This window comes from Saccopteryx leptura, chromosome 3 (assembly GCF_036850995.1).
Source record: "Saccopteryx leptura isolate mSacLep1 chromosome 3, mSacLep1_pri_phased_curated, whole genome shotgun sequence".
NCBI classification, from domain to species: Eukaryota; Metazoa; Chordata; class Mammalia; order Chiroptera; family Emballonuridae; genus Saccopteryx; species Saccopteryx leptura.
In genome coordinates, this window is record NC_089505.1 from 104,504,579 (window position 1) to 104,530,013 (window position 25,435).

General features: G+C 48.0%; 1 protein-coding gene across 4 annotated transcripts; it reads left to right on the forward strand.

The window, feature by feature from the left end:
- The first annotated feature begins 1,490 nt into the window (after window positions 1-1,490).
- On the forward strand, window positions 1,491-25,167 carry LOC136399855 (regulator of chromosome condensation). Of its 4 annotated transcripts, none has more exons than XM_066375614.1 (11): window positions 1,491-1,628; window positions 17,662-17,743; window positions 18,304-18,411; window positions 19,767-19,954; window positions 20,133-20,312; window positions 21,768-21,864; window positions 21,979-22,101; window positions 22,778-22,933; window positions 23,177-23,296; window positions 23,622-23,774; window positions 24,742-25,167. In XM_066375614.1, exons 2-11 carry the CDS (start codon window positions 17,671-17,673, stop codon window positions 24,915-24,917), a joined length of 1,374 nt encoding a protein of 457 aa, XP_066231711.1. In that variant the 5' UTR covers window positions 1,491-1,628; window positions 17,662-17,670; the 3' UTR covers window positions 24,918-25,167. The 4 variants fall into 4 exon arrangements, with proteins under 4 accessions (XP_066231711.1, XP_066231709.1, XP_066231712.1 ...); XM_066375612.1 differs by lacking the exon at window positions 1,491-1,628 and adding an exon at window positions 2,680-2,776; XM_066375615.1 differs by lacking the exon at window positions 1,491-1,628 and adding an exon at window positions 2,680-2,776 and having other exon boundaries at window positions 18,304-18,369.
- Window positions 25,168-25,435: the final 268 nt, after the last annotated feature.

Sequence of the window (25,435 nt, forward strand, 5' to 3'; positions counted from 1 at the left end):
CTTACAGCCATGGTTTAGGGAGACTAACCTGGGGATATTAGTGCAATGAAATGAAGGGGGGCCCTGGTGTAATAGGTTGGTTGGTTAGAGCATTGCCCTGAAGCGCAGAAGTTGTCAGTTGGATCCCCAGTCAAGACACATACAGGAACAGCCTGACCAGGCGGTGGAGCAGTGGATAGAGCGTCGGACTGGGATGCGGAGGACCCAGGTTCAAGACCCCGAGGTCACCAGCTTGAGCGTGGGCTCATCTGGCTTGAGTGGAAAGCTCACCAGCTTGGACCCAAGGTCCTTGGCTCAAGCAAGGGGTTACTTGGTTTGCTGAAGGCTCGCGGTCAAGGCACATATGAGAAAGCAATCAATGAACAACTAAGGTGTCACAACGAAAAACTGATGATTGATGCTTCTCATCTCTCTCTCTTCCTGTCTGTCCCTCTCTGTCCTTGTAAAAAAATAAAAAGTAAATAAAGTGTATTATTAAAAAAAAAAAGACACATACAGGAACAGATCAATGTTCCTGTCTCTCTCTCCAAAATCAATAAAATGAACATGAAGGAAGGAAGGAAGGAAGGAAGGGAGGGGGGAGGGGGGAGGGGGGAGGGGGGAGGGAGGGAGGGGAGGGGAGGGAGGAAGCAAGCCTGACCAGGCGGTGGCGCAGTGGATAGAGCGTAGGACTGGGATGCAGAGGACCCAGGTTTGAGACCCCGAGGTCGCCAGCTTGAGCATGGGTTCATCTGGTTTGAGCAAAGCTCACCAGTTTGGGCCCAAGGTTGCTGGCTTGAATAAGGGGTTACTCAGTCTGCTGTAGCCCCATGGTCAAGGCACATATGAGAAAACAATCAATCAATGAACTAAAGTGCCGCAACGAAAAAAATTGATGCTTCTCATCTCTCTCCCTTCCTGTCTGTCTGTCCCTATCTATCCCTCTCTCTGACTCTCTCTCTGTCTCTGTCAAAAAATTAGAAAAAGAAAAAAAATAAGGAAGGAAAGAAGAGAAATGGAGGGGAAAAAATGTGACATGGGAGCAGAGGCCAGGAGGGTGCTGCTTTTGAGCAGAGGGGCAGAAATAGAAACACAAAGAAGAGAGGAGAGAGAGGAATCAGCAAAGAGGTTAAGGTTTGAATCTACTTTACAGAGAACTCATCTTTGGCTGGAAGATGTCTAGATCCGTGGGTATTGAGTCATCTGGGTAGAGATGCAGAGCTGAAACTAAGGGAGGAGTTCAAAACCAAACAGGATAGACTGCCCTCTCAATTAAAAGGTGACGGTTCAGGCCTGAACAAGAGTTCTGGTCCCCTTCTACCACTTGTATGATGACTCCAGAGAATGTCCTTAACCTCTTTGAATCTCATTTTTCTTTTTCCAGCTGTCATGAGGTTTTTGTGGGGAACAATTGTGCTAGAGAACATTGGTAGACATGTTTCTGTAGTTAACAAAGTGAAGGGTTTTATAAAATAGGTGATAATAATAATAATTTTTATAATTACATTAAGCCACATGAATGAGTAAGATCTTGGAGGAAGACAGCAGAGAGAGATCAAAGATCCCAGGGATTAAACTTGGAGAAACTTCACGGTACTATATCATCCAAAGGAGGAATCCATGATGGAGGCAGATGTAAAATTGAAGAGGTAAGAGACCCTCAAGATGGGGAGTTCTTTGGGGTGGCTTCTGCCTAATAAAAGAAATTCAGTTGGTAAATTCTCATCAAAAGTGTCCATCTGTTTGGGTGTGACAGAATGACTTTCAGAGTCAGAATCAACATGAGATGGAAAAATTCTTTTCTGCAGAGGTCAGTGCCCGGACCTGGAGAACCCCCCAGACAATCAAATAGCCAGAGAGGTCACAGCAGAGAACACCTGAAATCCTCAAGAACTGTTTGTGTCCATCCTGAAGAATGAGTGTGTTAAAAAGAGAGGGTCATCTGCTTGGTGCCTATTTTCCTTCTCTAGCCCCCAACCCCAGTTCATACCTTCTTCTTCTGAGTCTGGCCTCCTTCACTCCACTTGCTTCCCTGGCTCTTGGTTTCCCCTTCCCCCAACTCCATTCTCCCTTCTGTTCTAAAACAGAAATCTGCTCATATAACTCACATGGCCAAACTCCTGCCATAGTTCCCCATTGCCTCAGAAGTGAGACTGCATTCCTTAGACACACAAGACCGTGCACCAGTGCTCACCTGCTCCAGTGCTCTCCCATGTCACTCCCACAGGCGCTGTCTGCTCCAATCAGACCTTTTTAGTAGTTTCCCACAACCACCGTAGGCTCTCATCGCTCTCTCTTTGCAAAGATGTCCTGGCTTCTTCAAGTTAACTTGAAAAGCCTTTCTTAAGTCCCAGGCTGAGCCAGATGCCCCTGTGCAAACCCTTGTCATAGCTTCCTGTGGTTGTTGATAGTCTGACTTCTCATCTTTCTCCAACAGAGACCCTCTTGAGAACAGGGAAGATCAGTATCTTTTTTATGTACAATACTTCCACATCAGATTTCCCCAAACAAACCATGTTTTCAAGTCGTCTCTCTGGCTGTTAGTCCATTTGTTCCTATTTGGGGTCTCCAAAATTCACACCCATTTTACCCGCAGAGTACAGGTGAAGAGTCAAGTCAAGAGCTTTCCATGTGGGGGTGTCACTTGCACTTCTCGGGTCTGCCGCCAGAGGCCGCCGAACTCTTTGTTTTCCTTTCTGGCCCGGGTCGGGCCGGAGGCCTCCAGAGCGCATGCTCTGGGGCAGTTCGCGGCCCAGCCGGTGAGCGAAGGAGTTCCTTGTAGCTGACCTGCATCGAGGTAGGTCGCCCGCGTCGCGGGCGAAGGGTCTTGGAGGAGGGCGGTGTGCTGAGTGACCACCGCCAGGGCACGGGAGGTTCCTCGGTGGGCCGAGGCCGTGCTCGTGCTAGACCGGTCGCGCGGAGATGGCTCCACGTGAAGTCGGACGACCGGAAAACGCGGGTGCGGGTGCGCATGTCCCGGGTCCCGCGGGGTGTCCGAGTGCGGATTGCGCGTCGCGTGGCTCGAGCGAAGGCCGGGTGCCCCTCTGCAGCCGCGCCTCTCACGCCCGGCCGGCGGCGCCCGCGCGGGCGGGAGATTCAAACGGCCCGAGCGCGGCCGGCCGGGGCGCGCGGCCGCGGGGACCTCGCTGGCCCGGGTGCGCAGACCCGCTCGCCTCGCCGGCGGAGCCGGGCGCCCTGGAGGGGGCTGCATTTCCGGAGCTGGAAAAGTGATTTTGTCCAGCCTTCGTGTGAAGAATTCGGTGTGCAGCGTGGGGAAGGAGTCCTTCCCAGCGAGAGGCTGCTTTAGGAGGTCGAGGGTAGGCTGGTGAGGATCTGCTGCAGGGAAAGAAATCTCAGCGTCAGCAGGCACCAGGGACAACTGTTGAGCGGTTGGAGAGGTGTGCGGTGAACGCCGCACCAACTCCTCTGCCAGCAGATTACTTACTGGCTGTCTACTCCGTGCCGCGCTCGCAGGGCTGGGGAACAATGGTAAGAAGGGCCCCTGTGGCCTTTACAGAGCTCCGGTCTCTTTGGGGAGACCCACGTGGGACCGCAGTTATGTAAGGGCCAGTGTGATCACCGTTGTGTGCTGCGGAGCCCGGGGCGCTGCTGCTGGCAAGTCATTCATTTATCAAATAGTAATTGAGGTGCACCAGCCAAGTTGTGACTCGTGAGTTCTAGCAGAAGTTGAGTGTATAGAGTGTAACACGGGAACTCTAAGAGGGTCCCCCGACCCTGCCCAGGACGGTCAGGGATGACTTTCCAGGTGAGGTGATGCTTGAGTGGGATTTTACAGGAAAGGATTAGGGTGATCCAGCAGAAGGAACAGCAGTTGTGAAAGTCTGTGTGAGTGTTGTGATCAGGGATTACACCGGTGTTTGGCTGTGACTGGAACACAGGGCACAAAGAGAGGAGTAATGAGATGATATAACAGGGACTGAGTCTGAAAGGTCTCGGTTGCAAGACCAAGGAACATGGGGTAATGGTTTCACCCAAGAAAGGTATTAGAATGGGAGTCTGGACCAATGTATTAAGAGTTCATACTTGTGTTTTCGAAGACATCCCAAGAGCAGGAATAGTGTTCAGTTTTCCAACTTACTAGTTGAGTCCCCTAGCCCCCTGGTCGGCAAACCGCAGTTCACGAGCCACATGCGGCTCTTTGGTCCCCTGAGTGTGGCTCTTCCACAAAATACCACGTGCAGGCGCTACCTCGATAAGGAATGTACCTACCTATATAGTTTAAGTTTAAAAAATTTGGCTCTCAAAAGAAATTTCAATCGTTGTACTATTGATATTTGGCTCTGTTGACTAATGAGTTTGCCAACCGCTGCCCTAGACCACCCACTCAGTCCCTGTATTAGTTTCTGTATCTGTAAAATGAAGGTAAAGGCTTGTGGTGAGAATTGCTAATATCCTGTAATATCCAGAAAGCAGTGGTTCTAACCTGGTGGAAGATGTGATCCCTCTCCTTCTGGAAAAAAATAAACAAAACACATAACCCATGCACAGCTCTGTATATAAGAGGGACCCCTTGGTGAGTAACTCTTGGGGTGAAAGATCCCAGTGCTGTGCCTGGCACACACAGCAGGAGTTCAACAAGTGTTTGCTGACAGATGAGCCCCTGTCCTCCCTTCCGTGGGGACCTTTCTCACAAAGAGAGTCTTCAGCCTCTGGGTCTGGCAGGCAGGTGTCTGCCTTCTGATACTGGGGATCAGGGGATGGTGGTAGGGACAGCTGCTGTGGTCAGAGAGGGCTCTGTCTCCCTTTGCAGAAAAGAGGCTGTGGTGAGGTCACAGGGGGTCACAGCAGGAACACCAGGCTCCTGGGAGAATGGTCTGGTTTGCCTACCTTCATCACAGGAAGAAACTGAGGCTTAGGGGGGAGGAGGAGCTCTGGTCCTGGTGGGGAGGGGCCAGGAGACCTGCTGTTTCGTCCCATTCCTATGTGGCCTGGGGTGCCTTTCCCTGAACCTCAGTTTTCTTGTCTGTGAAACTAGGATGATCACACTTACCTCAGAAGGCAGGTGTGAGCATTTTAGGAGAGTTGACTCTGTATCTGAATTTTAATTATTTGGGACTGTGTGTCAGTCTTCCCCCAGACTGTGAGAGCTCCTTGGAGAAAGAAGCTGTGTTTGTCCATTGTGTGTATGTGGGGAGGTGAGAGTGGGGAACAAAAAACTACTACTCATTCCCAGCTTAGACACTCACCGTCTGGTTAAGAAGACACACCCAGAGAAGCTGGAGAGGGAGTGTGCACAAAGGACTGATTTGTGCACTAGGATGCCGGTAGGTAGTGGGTGTAGGACTCCACCTTGAGGAGGTGCCCTCTCACTCTCATCCCCTGCCCCGCCCCCCCTAGGATTGCTCATAGGAGCACTATGGTGCCCAGAGACCTCCAGTTGAAATTTGAGGATTCTCAGGCTTTGAGAGTTCAGGTCTGTTGGACTCTTAAGCCAGTGCTCAACTCCAACACAACAGGGAGTCATACCCATTGTCCTTTCCTATGTCCTTCAGATTCTTCACCCACCTGGCCCACCCTCTTAGCAGTTGTCCCCAAACTACAGCCTGAGGGCTGCATGCAAATCCCTGAGGCCATTTATCTGCCCCCCACCCCACCCCCGCAGCACTTCCAGAAGGGGCACCTCTTTCATTGATGGTCAGTGAGAGGAGCACTGTATGTGGTGGCCCTCCAACTGTCTGAGGGACAGTGAACTGGCCCCCTGTTTAAAAAGTTTGGGGACCCCTGCTGTTAGGCCTTAGCTGACTGTCTCCTCTTTGGTCTCACTATCCTCTTCTTGTCATCTGTCTCTGCTCCTTGTGTTTGGCCAAGCTAATGGGGGATCCTGGAGAGATCTGCCCAGGCTGCCTTCACCCCTGCCCAGATTATGGCCTATACCTGTTCTTGTGTGTTTGTGTTCATGTGAGTGTTCGTGTGCATTAACCTAACAGATAGATCTGGGTTCTGTTCCTGGCTCACCTTTACTGGCTGTGTGAACTTAGGCAAGTAAATTTACTTCTCTGAGCCTCAGTTCCCTCAACTGTGAAACAGGAGTGAGAATACATTCTTTAGCTTATTGTGAGAAATAAAATGTTGTTGGCATATAGAAGAGTGACCAGTGCCCCAGAGGGGCTCATATTCTAAGGAGTAGATTTTTAGGGTGGATAGACATATACTGTAAATTAAAGTAATTATAGTCCAGCCCTGGCCTGATAGCTTGGCTGATTAGAGCCCTGTCCCAAAGCACAGAGATTGCTGGTTCGCTCCCCAATCAGGACACATACAGGAACAGATTGATGTTCCTTTCTCTCTCTCTGTCTCCCCCCTCCCTCTCTCCCTCTTTCTTTCCCCCTCTCTTCCTCTCTAAAATCAATAAACATTTAAAAAATAAAGTAGTTATCGTCCAAAAGTCTGTCTTAATTTCTCTAGGAGAGAATGATCCTTTAGGATTGAGAGAGGGGTGAGAGATGGTTTACCAGTGGAGTTGACTTTGAGACTTGATCTCTTCCTGTAGGATAAGACTACAGGGATGGGAAGGTATAGAGATGCAGATAGTATGGAGAAAACAGTAAATAGTCTAAGACTGACTATGTGGGAAGAGAAAGGAGGGTGTAATGGATCAGGGGTAAGGCCAAAAGTTAAGTGAGTACCAGAGCCTGGAGGTCTTGAGTACCAGGCTAAGAAATGTGGGCTTTATCTTCCGGGCAAAGCAAACCACTGAGGATTCTGAGCAAGGAAGCATCTTTTTTGAAGTTTGAGATTTAGGAAGATCAGGAATGACTTATAGAAGGGGATGGTGGTGGAGAACAGGAAGGCCAGAGACCAGTTACTGTTTTTTTTTCTGGGGGAAGAGGATATGAGAAATAGTTCTCAGGCAGAGAAACTGAGCAACTGGGGCGTGTGGGGAGGAAGCTGATAAGGGTCCTAGCTCTGCAGTCCGACCAGCTTGGTTCAGATCTTGATTTCCTCTTCCAGTCTTGGGTGAGATCCTTCACCTCTCTGAGTCTCAGTTTCTTTATCTGTATAATAGGATCAATGTGGCTAGCTTACAGTGAGCTGCCCCAAAATTTTAGCCAAAACGGGTGACTTAAGAGTTGGTTCCAATCCACAAAAATTTTTTTGTTGTTGTTAGTGCCCCATGACACCAACCACCCATGACACCAACCACCTCCTATAAGTTTTTCTGTCTCCACTCCAGGCCTTCTCTGTAGGTCAGCCCAGCATCAGCACCAATGTGCTGACATAATTCATGGTTTTTCACTTGTATTTTTCATGCCACTACCATCTCCCTCCCACGCACAGCAAACTGTGGGAAGGAACAAAGTTTTCTCCCCCTCAAGGTTCTTCTGACTGGTCTAAGAATCAAATAGACATGAGACAGGTTAGCAAGAGAAAATAACCGAATTTAATACACACGTGTATGGGAACCCTGCATACGTGAGAGGGTCAGAGACCCCACGTGCAGGAGAGGTTCAGAGTCAGAGGGAACATGGGTATGTGACATCCTGAGCTAGGGATGAGGTGAAGTGTCTTGGGGGCTTCATTGCAGCATGAGAAGAAGAGCAAATGTTTACTAAATAGAAGTTTGCCCTGTTCTGTAGATAGGTCAAAGAGGTCATCTTTTTTTAAATGTATTAAATATTTATTTATTTGTTTGATACATAAACATTGATTTGTTGTTCCACTTAGTTATGCATTGATTGCTTCTCATACATATCGGTCACCCTGGGGTTTTTTTTTGTTTGTTTGTTTTTTTGTTTTTACAGGGACAGAGAGAGGGATAGACAGGGACAAACAGACAGGAACAGAGAGAAATGAGAAGCATCAATCATCATTTTTTCGTTGCGACACCTTAGTTGTTCATTGATTGCTTTCACATATGTGCCTTGACCGCAGGCCTTCAGCAGACTGAGTAACCCCTTGCTCGAGCCAGCGACCTTGAGTCCAAGCTGGTGAGCTTTTTGCTCAAGCTGAGCCCGTGCTCAAGATGAGCCCGTGCTTAAGCTGGCAACCTCGGGGTCTCGAACCTCGGTCCTCGGCATCCCAGTTCGACTCTCTGTCCACTGCACCACCACCTGGTCAGACCCTCCCTGGGTTTTGAACTGGCTACCTCGGCGTTCCAGGTTGATGCTCTCTGTTCACTGCACCACCACAGGTCAGGCCATTGGTTGATTTTGTATGTGCCCTAGAGTGGGTATCAAACCCACAACTTTGGCATATCAGGATGATGCTCTAATCAACTGAGCTACTCGACCAGGACAAAGAGGTTATCTTTGATAATCTCTTATTATGGGCAAACTGCCTAATTTAAATTTTTCTAGCCTGACCTGTGGTGGCACAATGGATAAAGTGTCGACCTGGAAATGTTGGGGTCGCCGGTTTGAAACCCTGGGCTTGCCTGGTCAAGGCACGTATGGGAGTTGATGCTTCCAGCTCCTCCCCCCTTCTTTCTCTCTGTCTCTCTCTGTCTCTCCCTCTCTCTCTCCTCTCTAAAAAAAAAAAGAATAAATAAAATAAAATAAAAATAAATTCTTCTAGGTAGTTAAGAAGGAAGGGGCAAAGTTTCTCTTGCCTTTACCTCAAAACAATCTGCATACCACAGAGGTGCTCCTTGGGGAGACTTTCCGGACCCCCACAACAGCTACCGGTTATTTTGAGGAACTGACTGGAGATTTGCCTTTGGCAGGATGGTACCCTGGGCACAGGGAACTGTCTGCCAGCCTGGCCAGTGGTACACTGTCTACCTGAACCACAGGGATACTTGCTACAGCTCACAGCCCTTAACCCACCTAGCTCTTGTCTACTTAACGTCCCTTCTTGGGTGGCTCCCAAGCACTTAAGACTTAATGAAAACACCTAATAAAATGGAACTTCAGGTCTCTCCTCTCCTGTTTGTCCCACAGTGTTCATCTCACTAAATGGAAATCTACCATCCACCTAGTTGTTTAAGTCAAAGCCTGGGAGTCCTTGTGTTTGGCCAAGCTCAGCCCTAACCAGGATCCCTTGGATTTTTTAGAATGGAAAGGTCATTCTGGATTCATCCTCCCCTTACTTCTGTCATCTAACCCACTGGCAAATCCCGGCTCTCTCCTCAGTTGATCTACTTTGTCTACTTTTCTCTGTTACCTGAGGGCAAATCAAATCAGTATACTTCTCATTTGGATGCCCGCATTAGCCTTTTTCTCCAATCCAACCCATTTTCTGTGCAGGAGCCAGAGCAATCATTTCAAAATGCAGATCTGCAGAAGACATTCTTAAAATATTTTTGTTGCCCTACAAGGCCTTGCGCGGCCCAGCCCCATTGCCCCTGTACCCTTTGACTAATTTCTCCGGCTATGGCCTCACTGGCCTCCCCAGATTCCTCAGTGTCACACAGTTTACTGGAACACTTTTGTCTGGCTCTTCCCCTCCTGGCTCTCTGTAGTATTTCATGTCTTAGCTTAAATGTCACTTCTCTGACCACTTTTCTCTCCTATTCCAGGTATTTTCTCCTTTTATTATGGCAAAATATACATAACATAAAATTTACCATTTCAGCCATTTATAAATGTCCATATCATTAAGTATAGTCAAACTGTCATGTGACCCCAAGTTATTCTCTTACTATTACCTTGTCTGTCCTTCACACAGCACCATCTGTCATAATATTTTATTTTCCCACTAGAGTATAAGCTCCATGACAAACAGGGAGGTTAGTGTTCTTTTTTCTTGCTACACCTGGCCAAAAGCCAAGCAGTGGTAATAGGCACTCAGTAAATACTTGTGGAATGAATGAATGCTTCTGTGTATTGAATACAGCAGGTCATTGAATAATAATATTTCATTCAAAATTGTTTTATTATGTTGATGAGACATTGTAGTCTGTTCACTTAAAGTCACAGAACCCATTGACAGTGTTAAAAGATTTTATTGATTTTAAAGAGAGCACAGAGAAAGAGAAGGGGGAGAGAAGCAGGAAGCAACAACTCAGTAGTTGCTTCTTGTATGTGCCTTGACCAGGCAAGCCCAGGGTTTTGAACTGGTGACCTCAGCATTCCAGGTTGATGCTTTACCCACTGCACCACCACAGGTCAGGCAAAAAGAAATTGTTATTAAGAAAATCACAAGGAAGAGAAAATACAGTATTGTACATATTGAGGGGAAAAAATGTATAAGTGGATCTGGGTAGTTAAAACCTGTGTTATTTAGGGGTCAACTGTATTTAGTTTTGTAAGAAACTGTCCGACAGTCTTCCAAAGTGGCTGCGCCATTTTGTATTCTCATCAGCAATGATGAGAGTTTCTGTTGTTTCACATCCTCACCAGCATTTGGCATTGTCAGTATTCCAGATTTTGTCTCTAAAAATTGATGTGCAGTGGTACATTTCAGTCAGTCTTTCTTTTTTTAAGTTTATTTATTCATTTGAGAGAGAGAGAGAGAGAGAGACAGGAACATCGATCTGTTCCTGTATGTGCCTTGACTGGGGATTGAACCCATAACCTCTATGCTTCAGGGAAAAAGCTCTAACCAACTGTGGTATCCAGCCAGGGCCATTTCATTCCGTCTTGATGGCAGCCCTAAGTAGTCCCCTTTTATAGATGAGGATACATTTCAAAGAGGTTAAGGCTGCTAGCCAGCCATGGTCACAGTAGCTGAGTAACAAGGCCCAACTCTGACTGGTGAATGAAGTTCCCACTAATCCCAAAGAATGTGCATTTTTAATGTGGGAAGAGGGGTCTTAGAGGCGCATTGGAGGGGTGGGAGAAAGAAAGTTGGGTGAAGCCCAGAACTGCCACCTCATCAGAGTCAGTTGTGCAACCTGTAGTTCATCCTGCATGGCCACTTCCCTATCTTCAGTACTTTGTTCTCCTCCTACAGGGTAGTCACCAGAATGTGCCCCAAATTTAGAGGCTTTCTGCTCATATACTTTGGAGTGGGAAGCTGGGAAGACAGGCTCTAAGACTACTGGAAGGAAAGAAGGGAGAGAGGGACAGAGGAAGGGGCCTGGGCTCTTGTAGTTCTACAAATTCTATTTGTAGCCTTGGCGGGAGTCTCCATCCCTCATCTGTGCAGTAGGGGAGAGGAGGGTTAGGTTAGTTTAGAGCAGGGGTCCCCAAACTTTTTATACAGGGGGCCAGTTCACTGTCCCTCAGACCGTTGGAGGGCCGGACTATAAAAAAAAAACTATGAACAAATCCCTATGCACACTGCACATATCTTATTTTAAAGTAAAAAAAACAAAACGGGAACAAATACAATATTTAAAATAAAGAACAAGTAAATTTAAATCAACAAACTGACCAGTATTTCAATGGGGACTATGCTCCTCTCACTGACCACCAATGAAAGAGGTGCCCCTTCCAGAAGTGCAGCGGGGGCCGGATAAATGGCTTCAGGGGGCCGCATGTGGCCCGCGGGCCGTAGTTTGGGGACCCCTGGTTTAGAGTTGTGTCTGAATGTTACCTGAGGCAGTTCCTAGACATTATAATAACACCAATATTGATACACTGAACACTTTTTTTTTAATTTATTGATTTTACAGAGGGTGGAGGAGTGAGAAGTTTCAACTCATAGTTGCTTCACTTTAGTTGTTCATTGCTTGCTTGTATTTGTCTTGATCCAGCAAGCCCAGGGTTTCAAACCCGTGACCTCAGCATTCCAGGTTGACGCTTTATTCACTGCGCCACCACAGGTCAGGCCTGAGCACTTTCTATGTAATTACTTTTACAGTATTAGTTCATTTAATCCAACACATCACAAAAGTGTAGGTAGTACTGTTATTATTCCCACTGTACCGAGGAAGAAACTCAATCTTAAAAAGAGATTAAGTAACTTTACCCCAGGTCAAACAGCTAGAAAGTAGTTCAGCCCAGATTCTGGCTAGAAGCTGTCCTCTTTCTTAACTGCTCATAGGCTACACCGCCTCTTTATCAGGATAGCTTGAAAGTGTCCGGCCCCCAGGACCCCATCCATACAAGAGAGGTCACAATCCAAAGTTTGGGGACCCAGGCTTGGACAACTTGAATATCTTGCACAACCTTAAAGACCAAAGCTCAATAAAATGTATTTCCAGAGCTGCTTTTGAAAAACATTCGGGACATAGTTTGGAATTGAGAGAGAATGTCTTTGTTCTCAGTGGACTGGGGGAAGACCTGAAAACCCTGGGAGCAGTAGCAGTTAGAGGGGAGGGGTTCCGGCCGAGGCTTTCAGCTGCCCTTTCACCTGTCCAGCATCCCTTCTAGTCACCCACCAGTGCTTTCCTTTCCCTCTTTTGTAACATCTGGTGTTTGTTAGTGTGAGTGTATGTACAATGCTTATTTCTTGTTGGACTCTAGAGAAGCCAGGCTCCTCCTCCTCCCAGAAGTGGCGCTTTTAGTTTTTGGGAGGTTTTTTTAGTTCTTTTTTTAATTTTTTTACAGAGACGTACAGAAAGTCAGAGAGAGGGATAGATAGGGACAGACAGACAGAAACGGAGAGAGTTGAGAAGCATCAATCATCAGTTTTTCATTGTGACACCTTAGTTGTTCATTTATTGCTTTTTCATATGTGCCTTGACTGCGGGCCTTCAGCAGATCGAGTGACTCCTTGCTCGAGCCAGCGACCTTGGGCCCAAACTGGTGAGCTTTGCTCAAGCCAGATGAGCCCACGCTCAAGGTGGCTACCTCGGGGTCTTGAACCTGGGTCCTCCGCATCCCAGTTCGGCACTCTATCCACTGCACCACCACCTAGTTAGGTAAGAAGTGGCGCTTTTGGATCAAAGGGCACAAATGGACTGGTTTGGTTTCACTTAATGAGAATAGCTTTTTAAAGTCTGATAATAACAGTAATGCGTCCAAGTTACATACATAATATACACAGATTGAAAAACAGTCCACCCCATATTTGAAATATAAATGTTTACACACATGTAAAAATAAGTAGAAAATGTGTAGAAGGAAATATAACCATTATTAACAATGGTGACCTCTGGAAAATGGGATTATAGACTTTTACTTTTTCCATTGTTCCTATATTATCTAAGATGTTTAACAAGAAGCATTACATATTTTTTTAATAAAAATTTAAAACACTGAAGAACATTAGGTATCTCTCATAACTGCATCAACTGAGATAATCACCTGTAACTTTGTAACTAATAGTTAACTACATAATTGTACTGCTTACAAAAATTAGGGGATATTTCAAAATGAATATGAAGTGATTAAAAAACAAAGCTCTTAGCCTGACCTGCGGTGGCGCAGTGGATAAAGCGTCTTCCTGGAATGCTGAGGTCGCCAGTTCAAAACCCCGGGCTTGCCTGGTCAAGGTACATATGGGAGTTGAAGCTTCCTGCTCCTCCCTTCCCTCTCTCTCTCTCTCTCTCTCTCTCTCTGTCTCTCTCTCTCTCTCCTCTCTAAAATGAATAAAGTCTTTAAAAAAAATAAAAAAATAAAATAAAATAAAAAACAAAGCTCTTGGCCCTGGCCAGTTGACTCAGTGGTAGAGTGTCGACCTAGCATGTGGAAGTCCTGGGTTTGATTCCCAGTCAGGGCACACAGGAGAAGTGCCCATCTGCTTTTCCACCCTTCCCCCTCTCCTTCCTCTCTCTTTTTCACTCCTGCAGCCAAGGCTCCATTGGAGCCAAGTTGGCCTGGGCGCTGAGGATGGCTCCGGCCACAACAGAGCAATGCCCCAGATGGGCAGAACATCAACGCTAGAGGGCATGCTGAGTGGATCTGGGTTGGTCACATGCGGGGGTCTGACTGCCTCCCTGCTTCTAACTTTGGAAAAATACAAAAAACAAACAAACAAACAAAAGACAAAGCATTTGATTTTTTTTATTAAACAAGAACATCAGAAAAGCAAACATCAAGTCAAAGAAAGTTGTTCAATTATGCAAATGAGCAAACTCGATTATCTTGATTGAGTAGCAAGTGACATATTGGTGGGGGTGAACAGAAGCATGTCAAACTGGACGAGAGTGCCACACATTGACTGTTCAGTAGGGTGTATGGTCACCCAAGACTGCCAAAACACACTGACAGCGATGGGGCATGGACAGGATCAGATTGTCCAGCAGTTCTTGTGGGATCCTCTGCCCATCTTGCTCCAGTGCAACTTCCAACTCAAGAAGTGTTGTGGGAGGCATTGGACGGTTTGCCAGATGTCTTCCCAGTGCATTCCAAGTATGTTTAATGGGATTTGGGTCTGGAGAACGTGAAGGCCAGTTCATGCACTCGAGTCCTGCCTCCTGAGACATGTTGACTTGATGCGCACAGTGGGGCCTTGCAATATCATCCATGAAGAGAAAGTTGTTTCCGGGCCTGACCTGTGGTGGCGCAGTGAATAAAGCATCGACCTGGAATGCTGAGGTCACCGGTTTAAAACCCTGGGCTTGCCTGGTCAAGGCACATATGGGAGTTGAAGCTTCCTGCTCCTCCCTTCTCTCTCTCTCTCTTCTCTAAAATGAATAAATAAAGTCTTTAAAAAAAGATTAAACATTATTAAGAAAAAAAAAAGTTGTTTCCAACTGCTCCAGCATAGGGTACCACTATCAGGTGCAGGACATGATCTCGATATCTAACAGCAGTTAGGCATCTGTTTCTGATGATGTGAAGGTCGGTACAACCACCAATGCTGACGCCAGCCCACACCATGATTCTACTACCACCGAAGGAGTCCCTTTCTTGTGTGAAACATGGCTTCCTTCTCCTGTGTTCCTTATTCATGCCAGATCAGGACACGATGATTGTCAGGCTACAGACTGAACTGTGACCAATCACAGAAGAGCACAGTTGACCACTCATCATGGGTTCAATGACAATGCTCATCAGCCCACCTTCAATGAGTTCTACAGTGTTCAGCAGATAACGGAATGCATGCCATTGGTCACCGGACATGCAGTCCAACACAATGGAGCCGATTTCATATGGTCTGGGTGCATATCCATTGTCTAGTGGCAGCAAGAAACTGTCCCTGCAGCTCTGTTGCATTACTGTGCCTGTTCTTCCTTGACAGTAAGGTCAAGCAGCGGTCATCCCTTGCTATTGTGGCAGATGTGCGACCCTGCCCTTGTCTTCTTCATACTGTGCTAGTGTCTTGAAAGCAATTCTACAGTCAGCTAATCACACTTTGGGATGTTCCAAGTGCTGTTGCCACTGTCGTCTGCGTTTTTTTTGTTTGTTTGTTTGTTTTTTGTATTTTTCTGAAGTTGGAAACGGGGAGAGACAGTCAGACAGACTCCTGCATGCGCCCGACCGGGATCCACCCGGCACGCCCACCAGGGGGCGATGCTCTGCCCCTCCGGGGCGTCACTCTGTTGCAACCAGAGCCACTCTAGCACCTGGGGCAGAGGCCAAGGAGCCATCCCCAGCGCCGAGGCCATCTTTGCTCCAGTGGAGCCTCGCTGCGGGAGAGGAAGAGAGAGACAGAGAGGAAGGAGAGGAGGAGGAGTGGAGAAGCAGATGGGCGCTTCTCCTGTGTGCCCTGGCCGGGAATAGAACCCGGGACTTATGCACGCCAGGCCGACGCTCTACCACTGAGCCAACCGGCCAGGGCCTATCGTCTGCGTTTGACCAGCTTCAAGAAAGACATCCTATGGCTCTCCAGGCTTCGCATTCAGTCAAATCGTGTTGCAGGGGCATTGCAAGGACTGGGAAATTGCGGGATGTGCACTTTCAAGATCAGGGATCATGCAGATACTCCAATACTTTCAACCTTTTGCATAGTGCATTTTCACCAATGAAATAAAAGTTGGTTTTGTGTCTCATTTGCATAATATAACTTTTTTTTATTTGTTTCCTTTTCTGATGTTCTTATTTAATTTAAAAAAATCAAATATTTTTGTTTGTTTGTTTGTTTGTTTTTTCTGAAGCTGGAAACGGGGAGGCAGTCAGACAGACTCCCGCATGCGCCGGACTGGGATCCACCCGGCATGCCCACCAGGGGGTGATGCTCTGCCCATCTGGGGCACTGCTCTGCCTCGACCAGAGCCATTCTAGTGCCTGAGGCAGAGGCCATAGAGCCATCCCCAGCGCCCGGGCAAACTTTGCTCCAATGGAGCCTCGGCTGCGGGAGGGGAAGAGAGAGACAGAGAGGAAGGAAAGGGGGAAGGGTGGAGAAGCAGATGGGCGCGTCTCCTGTGTGCCCTGGCCGGAAATCGAACTCGGGACTTCTGCATGCCAGGCGGACGCTCTACCACTGAGCCAACCGGCCAGGGCCAAAAATCAAATGTTTTTTATCACTTCGTGTTCATTTTGAAATATCCCCTAATTTTTGTGAGCAGTGTATTTGGTGATGGTAAACATCTTCCTATACAATAAATCTCTGAAACCATCATTTTTAGTGGCTTCATACTGTTCTATCATGAATATATCACATATTATCTAGCCAGTCCCCTACTACTGAGCATGGGTTACTTCATTTTTTAAAATGTTATAAAGAGCCGTGGCCAGTTGGCTCAGCAGTAGAGCGTCGGCCTAGCATGCGGAGGACCCGGGTTCGATTCCCGGCCAGGGCACACAGGAGAAGCGCCCATTTGCTTCTCCACCCCTCCGCCGCGCTTTCCTCTCTGTCTCTCTCTTCCCCTCCCTCAGCCAAGGCTCCATTGGAGCAAAGATGGCCCGGGCGCTGGGGATGGCTCTGTGGCCTCTGCCTCAGGCGCTAGAGTGGCTCTGGTCACAACATGGCGACGCCCAGGATGGGCAGAGCGTCGCCCCCTGGTGGGCAGAGCTTCGCCCCTGGTGGGCGTGCTGGGTGGATCCCGGTCGGGCTCATGCGGGAGTCTGTCTGACTGTCTCTCCCTGTTTCCAGCTTCAGAAAAATGAAAATAAATAAATAAATAAATAAATAATAAAATGTTATAAAGAATATAATAGAAAGTATTTGTGGAACTTAATCTTTGGATGTATTATTCTGTTCTTGTGCTTAAATAAATTCTGAGACGTGAAATTGCTAGGCAGTTCCTCTCTCTTGCCTGTTTTCAGGGTTTCTTTTCTTTAAAATTATTATTTTTTATTTATTGATTTTAGAGTGTGAGGAAGGAGGAGAGACAGAGAAATATTGGTTGTTCCACTCATTTATGCATTCATTGGTTGATTCCTGTATATATCCTGACTGGGGATGAAACCTGCCACCTTGGTGTACTGGGAAGATGCTCTAACCAATCGAATTACCTGGCCAGGGCTCGCTCTTTGTTTATCTCTCTCGCCTTTTTTTTTTTTTTTTTTGTATTTTTCTGAAGTTAGAAGCGGGGAGGCAGACAGACTCCCGCATGCACCCAACCAAGATCCACCAGGCATGCCCACCAGGGGGCGATGTTCAGCCCATCTGGGGAGTTGCTCCATTGCGGTCGGAGCCATTCTAGTGCCTGAGGCAGAAGCCATGGAGCCATCCTCAGTGCCCAAGCCAACTTTGCTTCAATGGAGCCTTGACTCTAGGATGGGGGGAGAAAGAGAGAGAGAGAGAGAGAGTGTGTGTGTGTGTGTGAGAGAGAGACGAAGGAGAGGGGGAAGGGTGGAGAAGCAGATGGACGCTTCTCCTCTGTGCCCTGACCGGCGTCAAATCTGGGAATCAGAATCAATTCCGATTGGACTTCCACACACCAGGACAACGCTCTACAGCTGAGCCAACCAGCCAGGGCCTATCTCTCTTTCTTTAAACATTACCTAATTTCAGCAGGAAAATGATTTTCATTTCTGATATGGAGTATTTGCCTGGGTTTTTCAGGACAAGAAGATGCCACCAAAGCGTACAGCTAAGAAAAGGTCACCCCCAGAAGATGCCCTCCCCAAAAGCAAGAAGGTAAAGGGTAAGTTGTCATTTACCAGGATAAGTGGCCTCTTGAATCCTCCAAAATCTGGGACTGGGCTTCTTCCCCTCTGTATTTGAAGTTGAGGGTCTTGGAAATACAGGAACGCTACTCAGGTGGAGTGTTTCCTATAGGTGATTGAATCCCATGTTCTAAGAATCATAAAGGCACAGAGACTTGTCTAAAAGTACTCAGGTAGGACTAGCAAAAAACTAGACCCAAAGGCTTGCCCCAGACAGTAAATAAAGGGTTATGGTTTGGACTAATGACTTTCAGATGTGGGTTCAAGGCCTGGCTCTGCTACTTCTAGATGTGTAGCTTTGGGCAAGTATCATAATCTCACTGAGCTTGGATTACTCCTTTCTTATAATAAGAGGCGAGAACAGTACCAACCTCACTGGACCGTTGAGGAAAATGAGATAATGTCCTGGTAGCATTTGAAGGAGGTGTCTGTGGTTTCCTCTTTCCTGGAACCCTGAAGGGATACAGGGAGGAGAGATTGACCCCCTCTGGAAAGGGGGCCTGTGGGCCCACATTCAGACAGTGTCTGTCTTTTGCAGACCCTCGTAACCAGGCAGTGAGGGCCATTGCCTCCCACCGCGTTCCAGGCGCCCGCCAAGTCCGAGGTGCCTGCATGCCGAGCCCTCCTGACCAGAAAACCCGACCAGGTGGCTCCCTGCCGGATGCACCCTCTGCACTCCCGTAGCCACACCCCGGGGAGGGGCTGGATACCATTGGCTATCTGGAGCCATGGGCAGTTGCAGTTGGCCAGCAGATGGCATGTGTCAGCTCTTACTGCTATGCCTTCCTCTTCAGCTGTCGCTGGTCTGCCCCTATAGGAATGGAGGGTGTCAGTGTGAATATATTTAGGAGTTCAGTCACACCCTGAGGATGGAGGCTAGGGAACGTGCTCAGACCCATGTAGGTTCCCTTGGTTTCATTGCAAACACTGTTACTTATTGGCTCTGTTAACCTCTGAGGCTCTGGTCCCTTTCCTATAAAATGGGATCTTAAATATGGAGGGTTATAGTATAATTTGTAGGACTACAATGCAATGCAATTTAACATTAGTAGAGTTAGCAGTCAGTAAAGGGTAGGCATTATTACCTGAGCCCTATCTGTTGGCTCCATGGTGCCTAATCAAGAACTGACTGCTAGCCTGACCAGTGGGTAACACAGTAGATAGAGCTCAATGCAGAACACTGAGGTTGCTGGTTTGAAACCCCAGGGTTGCCGGCTTGAGTGTGGAGTCACTGACTTGAGCGCAAGATCATCGACATGATCCTAAGGTCACTGACTTGAAGCCCAAGATGACTCACTGAGCAAAGGGTTGCTGGCTTGGCTTGGCTGGAGCCCGAGGTCTGATCCTTGGTCAAGGCACGTATGAGAAGCCATCAGTGCACAACTAGAGTGAAGCAACTATGAAATGATGCCACTCACGCACTCTCTTCCTATCTATCTGTCTCTCAAAAGAAAAAAAAAATCATTAAAAAAAAAAAAGAATTTGAGCCCTGAATGGGTAGCTCAGTTCATTAGAGCATCGTCCTGACATACAAAGGTTGCAGGTTCAATCCTCAGTCAGGGCACATATAGAAGCAGATTGATGTTTCTGCCTTTCTCTCTCCCCACCCTTCTCTCCCCCTTTCTTTCTCTCTAAAATAAATCAATAATTTAAAAAGAAAAAGAAAAAACAAGGAATTAATAGCTAATCAGGAAAACTTTTCTTGTGTACTCACTGTTCTCCGCACCGAGATTCATTTCACAGTATTGTCTCCTAGTTTCCATTTCCTTCCTCTCACATTAGTAATGTGCTCAATTTTTTATCTTTACACAAACCCTATGATATAGAAACTTTTGTTATCCCCATTTCATAAATTAGGAAACTTGGGCTCAGAAAGGTCACTCTAATGGTCTGTGGTGAGCAGGGGCTTGAACTGAGGTCTGTGGGATCCCAGATCCCATGCAGTGATGGCTCCTTCTCCTGTCATCCTCCACACTCAGGGGCTATCTTCTTTACTCTTAGTCTCGCATAGGTCCCACAGAACAGAACCGGGCTTGGTGCTTACACTGGGCCAGGGCGACGTGGGCCAGCTGGGGCTGGGCGACAATGTGATGGAGAGGAAGAAGCCAGCCCTAGTACCCATTCCGGAAGACATTGTACAGGCCGAGGCTGGAGGCATGCACACCGTGTGTCTAAGCAAAAGTGGCCAGGTAGGTTGCGGGGTGGCATGGGATTGGACAGGGTCTAGGGTTGGGGGCTTGGAGAAGGAGCTTTGCACCACATGCATTTCTCGATGGAGGTGGAGCTGGCTAGCTGAGCAGGGGGTGGTCTGAACAAGAATGGACTGAAAGGCCGGAACTTGCACTAATGGGGGAATCCTGGGCATAGGTCTACTCCTTCGGCTGCAATGATGAGGGTGCCCTGGGAAGGGACACATCAGTGGAGGGGTCAGAGATGGTACCCGGGAAGGTGGAACTGCAAGAGAAGGTGGTACAAGTGTCAGCAGGAGACAGTCACACAGCGGCCCTCACCGAGGATGGCCGTGTCTTCCTCTGGGGCTCCTTCCGGGTAAGCTGGTGTGGAAGACCGCATGGGGGCTGCCAGGCAGAATTAACTGGTTGGGACCCCAAGGATAACCCATCTCCATGTCACTGCTATACTTACTAGTGGGGACATCAAGTCCCAGAGGTAGATCTTGAGCCCAGACATAGGTCGCTGGCGTATTCATTCAGGCCTGTCCATACCACTGGCTGTGTCCTTGAATCTGATGTTATCAAGTCTATGTTTTGGGAAGGGGGTTGGTCAAGGATGTCTTTGGGCTGCTGCTGATCCAGGAAACCTGTTGTGCTCACCCATCTCCCTGCCTTCAACCTCGCCTCTCTCCTTTCCAGCCGCTTCCATACTTCTCACGGGTATTGGAGAGTTTGGGAAGGAAATTGTCACATATCAGAATTTCCAAGGAATGGGACTGAAGTTTAAAAAGTACTTTCAGCCCTTGCTGGATGGCTCGCTTGGCTGGAGCATTGTCTTGGCCGGGGCACATACAAAAACAGATTGATGCTTCTGTCTCCCCCTTACCCCCCTTCCTCTCTCTGGATTCAATAAAAATAAAAGATTAAAAAAATAGAGAAAAATAAAGACAAAAATAAAGGCAACAGAGAACATTAAAAAAAAGTACATTTAGCCTGGCCTGTGGTAGCACAGTGGATAAAGTGTTGACCTGGAACGCTGAAGTTGCTGGTTCAAATCCCTAGGCTTACCTGGTCAAGGCACATACGGGAATTGATGCTTCCTGCTCCCCCCCTTCTCTCTGTCTCTCTCTCTCTCTCTCTCTCTCTCTGTCTCTCTCTCTCTCTCTCTGTCTCTCTCTCTCTCTCTCTGTCTCTCTTCTCTAAAATAAAATTAAAAAAAAAAAATTACATTCAACTCTGGCCAGATAGCAGAGTTCGTTAGAGCATTGTCCCAAAGTGCTGTTTGCCGGTTCGATCCCCTCTCAGGGCACATACAGGAATGGTCCCTGTCTTTCTCTTTCCTTATCGCTCTCACTAAAATCAATACATAGAAACTTAAAAATATATAAAGTAAAAAAAATAAAAAGCAGATTCAACCTTAAAATTGTTTTTGGTACTTTGATATTTTATTTTGAAATATGAAATATAAAGGAATGATGAGGTGTTTCCTCATCAGAATTATTTTAAAATTTTTTATGGAGAATTTTAAACACAGAAATAATCAGAATAACTTATTGGATACCCATGTATTATTTTTTAAATTTATCAACATTTGGCCACATTTGTTTTCTTTCTATTCCATGCACTCACTCCTTTGTTATTTTAATGCAACTCACAAAATGTGATTTCATTCATAAGTATTTCACAATGTGGCCTGGTTCCTCCCCACCTCTCCATCCCTATCTGGCACCACTGCCCCTTACCAGACAGCTCTGTGGCTGCTGCAATCCTGGATCTGGCTTGTATGGGGCATACAGGATTAGCTGATAAGTGCTGTGCCCGTACCTTCCAGGACAATAATGGTGTGATTGGGCTTTTGGAGCCCATGAAGAATAGCATGGTACCTGTGCAAGTGCAGCTGAATGAGCCTGTGGTGAAGGTGGCCTCAGGTGAGTCTGATATTACTTGCTGTGGGCAGGAGTTGGAGAACCTCATTTTGGTGCTGGCCCAGCCGTGGGCTTCACAAACAAGCCCTGTATCTCCTGCCTTCCTCTCACCCTCAGGAAACGACCACTTGGTGATGCTGACAACTGATGGTGACCTCTACACTTTGGGCTGTGGGGAGCAGGGCCAGCTGGGCCGTGTGCCTGAATTATTTGCCAGTCGTGGTGGCCGGCAGGGTCTTGGTAGGTGGCTTACGTTCCTGTGCCAGGACAGTGTGGCAGTCAACCCCGATGAAGGTGATAGGCAGGGAGGATTCTCTGTGCATGTTTAGGTTTACATCACAGAGACTTTTGGAGGTAGTTAAGAGCTTTACTCTAAGCCTGACCTGTGGTGGTGCATGGATAAAGCCTTGACTAGGAATGCTGAGTTACCCAGTTTGAAACCCTGGACAGGCCTGGTCAAGGCACAGATCAGAGATAATGCTTCCTACTCTGCCCTCCTTCTCTCTCTCTCCCTCTCGCCTCTCTAAAATGAATAAGTAAAGTCTTAAAAAAAATCAATTGAAAAAGATAGTACTTTGACTCTAGAGCCAGGCTATCCTAGGTTGAATCCTGGTTCTCCACCTATTGTCTAAGGGACCCTGGACATACCCTGTGGGGTTATGAATTTAAATGAGTTAACAAGGAAGAATGGCTGGCACCTGGTAAGTTCCATGTAAATATGACCTGTTGGTGCTTGTGAGTCTGGTTGAGGCACTTATACTCTCTTGGCCTCACTTACCTCTTCTGTATAATAGGGAGAAGTGTTCCTGCTTAGTCTCCCAATGAGGGTTTTGGCCATGTGGGAGAAACCAACACTGGGCCGAGGGGAGGGGCTGTGTGTATCTACCACTGACCCTGGCTGCATCTCTGCCTGCAGAACGACTCCTGGTCCCCAAATGTGTGCTGTTGAAATCCAGGGGAACCCGGGGCCATGTGAGATTCCAGGATGCCTTCTGTTGCACCTACTTCACCTTTGCCATCTCCCTTGAGGGCCATGTTTATGGCTTTGGACTTTCAAACTACCATCAGCTTGGTGAGTCCCATACCCAGCATCTAGCATAGTCTGAAGTGACCTGGGTTACAATCCTGGCTCTACTGCTCATTGTACACCCTCAGTGGGGTCACCCATCATGAGTTTTTTCATCTGTAAAGTGCAAATATCTATATGCTGGTGGGGGGTAGGGTGGCCTCAGACTGACAGGTGGGGTGGTGGTGAAGAAGGACAACTCCTTGAACACTTGCACCGCTGACTACTCTATCTTGGCCTTCCCTCCAGGGACACCAGGGACAGAATCTTGCTTTGTACCTCAGAACCTGACATCCTTCAAGAACTCTACTAAGTCCTGGGTGGGCTTCTCCGGTGGCCAGCACCATACCGTCTGTGTGGATTCAGAAGGTGGGATCTTAGGATCGAAAGTCCCCTGTTCCCTTGGCTGAGGCCTGGCCTGACTACTGAAACCATGGCCCTGGGAACCTGGGTCTGCTCCATGGGTTGGGCCTGATGTGGGTCCATGAGGGCCATACCCATCCCCCAGAGTCCTGGTGCTCTTCCAAGTAGTTCAGTGCGGACCTATGGAGGTTCTCCCCCTAAATCTGGAAGAGACACTGCAGACCTTGTCACCACCATGGGAATGGGGCCCAGCTCCCATTGATACGGGAACTCACTGGCCGACCTGGAACACACCCTCTGCTATTCCTTCTCTCTCTCCGTGCTCCCACAGGAAAAGCATACAGCCTGGACCGAGCTGAGTATGGCAGGCTGGGCCTTGGTGAGGGTGCTGAGGAGAAGAGCATCCCCACCCTCATCTCCAGGCTGCCCGCCGTCTCCTCAGTGGCTTGTGGGGCTTCTGTGGGGTATGCCGTGACCAAGGACGGTGAGTAGGGCTGCCCACACTCGGTGTGGTTGGGGAGTGGGCGTTGTGATTCTTGCCAGACTGCCCAGCAGACTGATGTCCACCATCAGATGCAGCTGTGATGCAGAGTGGTGTTGATAACATTCTTTTTTATCCCGGTTGTCAAAAACTCTGGCTTCGATGAACTCCAAATGAATAAATGAATTATCTTTTTTTTTTTTTTGAATTATTTTAATAAAGGTGATTTGTTCAGTAGAGGAGAAAAGTAGCAAAGGGGTATATATAACTGACTCAGCCAGGCAGTAGGACTGGAACCCAGGTCTCCAGACTCCTCACTCAAGCTTTTCTTTATATTTCCTACCATGGTGACCCCTTTGTTTGCAACCTAGTATGTGCCAGCTTCCCAGGGAGTTATAATTAGGATTTTATTAGGAGAAGAAGTCTTAGAAGTCGGGGTTCTGGCGAGCACAGCAGGAGTGAGTGAGCAGGCAGTCACCGAGCCTGAGTGGGCCCGGGTCTCAGCCGTGGAGACCTTGAGCAGTCAGGCTGGGGGAGATGCTCGATCTGCCATTATCTGGGAAGAGTTCCTGAGGAAGTAGGGCTTGTACTACACCTTGGACGTTTATGATCAGCAGAGGGGGGCATCCTGGGCACAGCAATATCCAGAGCAGTCTGACGGGTGGTGGCCGGTACTGGGAATGGAGACTGGCGAAGGGGTTTGCAGAGGGTCAGTCATAATAGGGCCTTCAGTGCCATGCTTGGGAGTAAACACCGTTCTTTGGCAGTATGTAGGGACTGTGGTCCTGGTACGACTAAGCCCTTGGCCATCGTCTCCTTGGCTTTTCACATCTTCCCTGAACTCCCAGAGGCTGGAACGTTGCCAGGCTGGTTTAGGCCAAGGCTAAAATTCACCCTTATGTCCCAGGCTTCTTGGACTACGGAAGGGTGAGGCTGGGATCCTGACGACAGCTGCCCGTTTCTCTTGTAGGTCGTGTTTTTGCCTGGGGCATGGGCACCAACTATCAGCTGGGCACAGGGCAAGAGGAGGATGCCTGGAGTCCTGTGGAGATGACCGGCAAGCAGCTGGAGAACCGTGTGGTTTTATCTGTGTCCAGCGGGGGCCAGCACACAGTCTTACTGGTCAAGGACAAGGAACACAGCTGATGAAGCCTCTGAGGGCCTGATTCCCGGCCCCTCCACCTTCCCGCCCGGAACACGGAAGCCGTGATGACTATGGGCTCCAGCAGGACTCCCGTAGCCCCATGTACTTTGTCATCTCCTGCCTTTTTTCCATCCACACAGCAGAATCAGTTTCCTCTGTTTATTCCTCCTTTCTGGAGCCATCCTGTGACCTACAGGATGAGGGGGGGATTGGAAAAGGGGAGCAGGTTTTGTCAGAAGCAATGTTGCTTGCCCCAGAGCTGTGTGATTAGAAGTTGCCCCGTCATCCCTGCCTCCCATGGTCCTGGCCATCCCTGGTACGGCTACCAAAACCCAATACTTCCTCCTCTGGAGGGTGCGGTTCCCATACCTTGAGAAGCTGGGTCTCCATCGAGCCCTACTCTAGTCATGTGCCGCCCTTCCTGTCCTTCACAGTCCACAGGCAGACAAATGGTACAGTTGTCAAACCCAGCTGTCATGGACCTATGCCTGGGGGAAACTGGAGAAGGGGCAAGGCTACC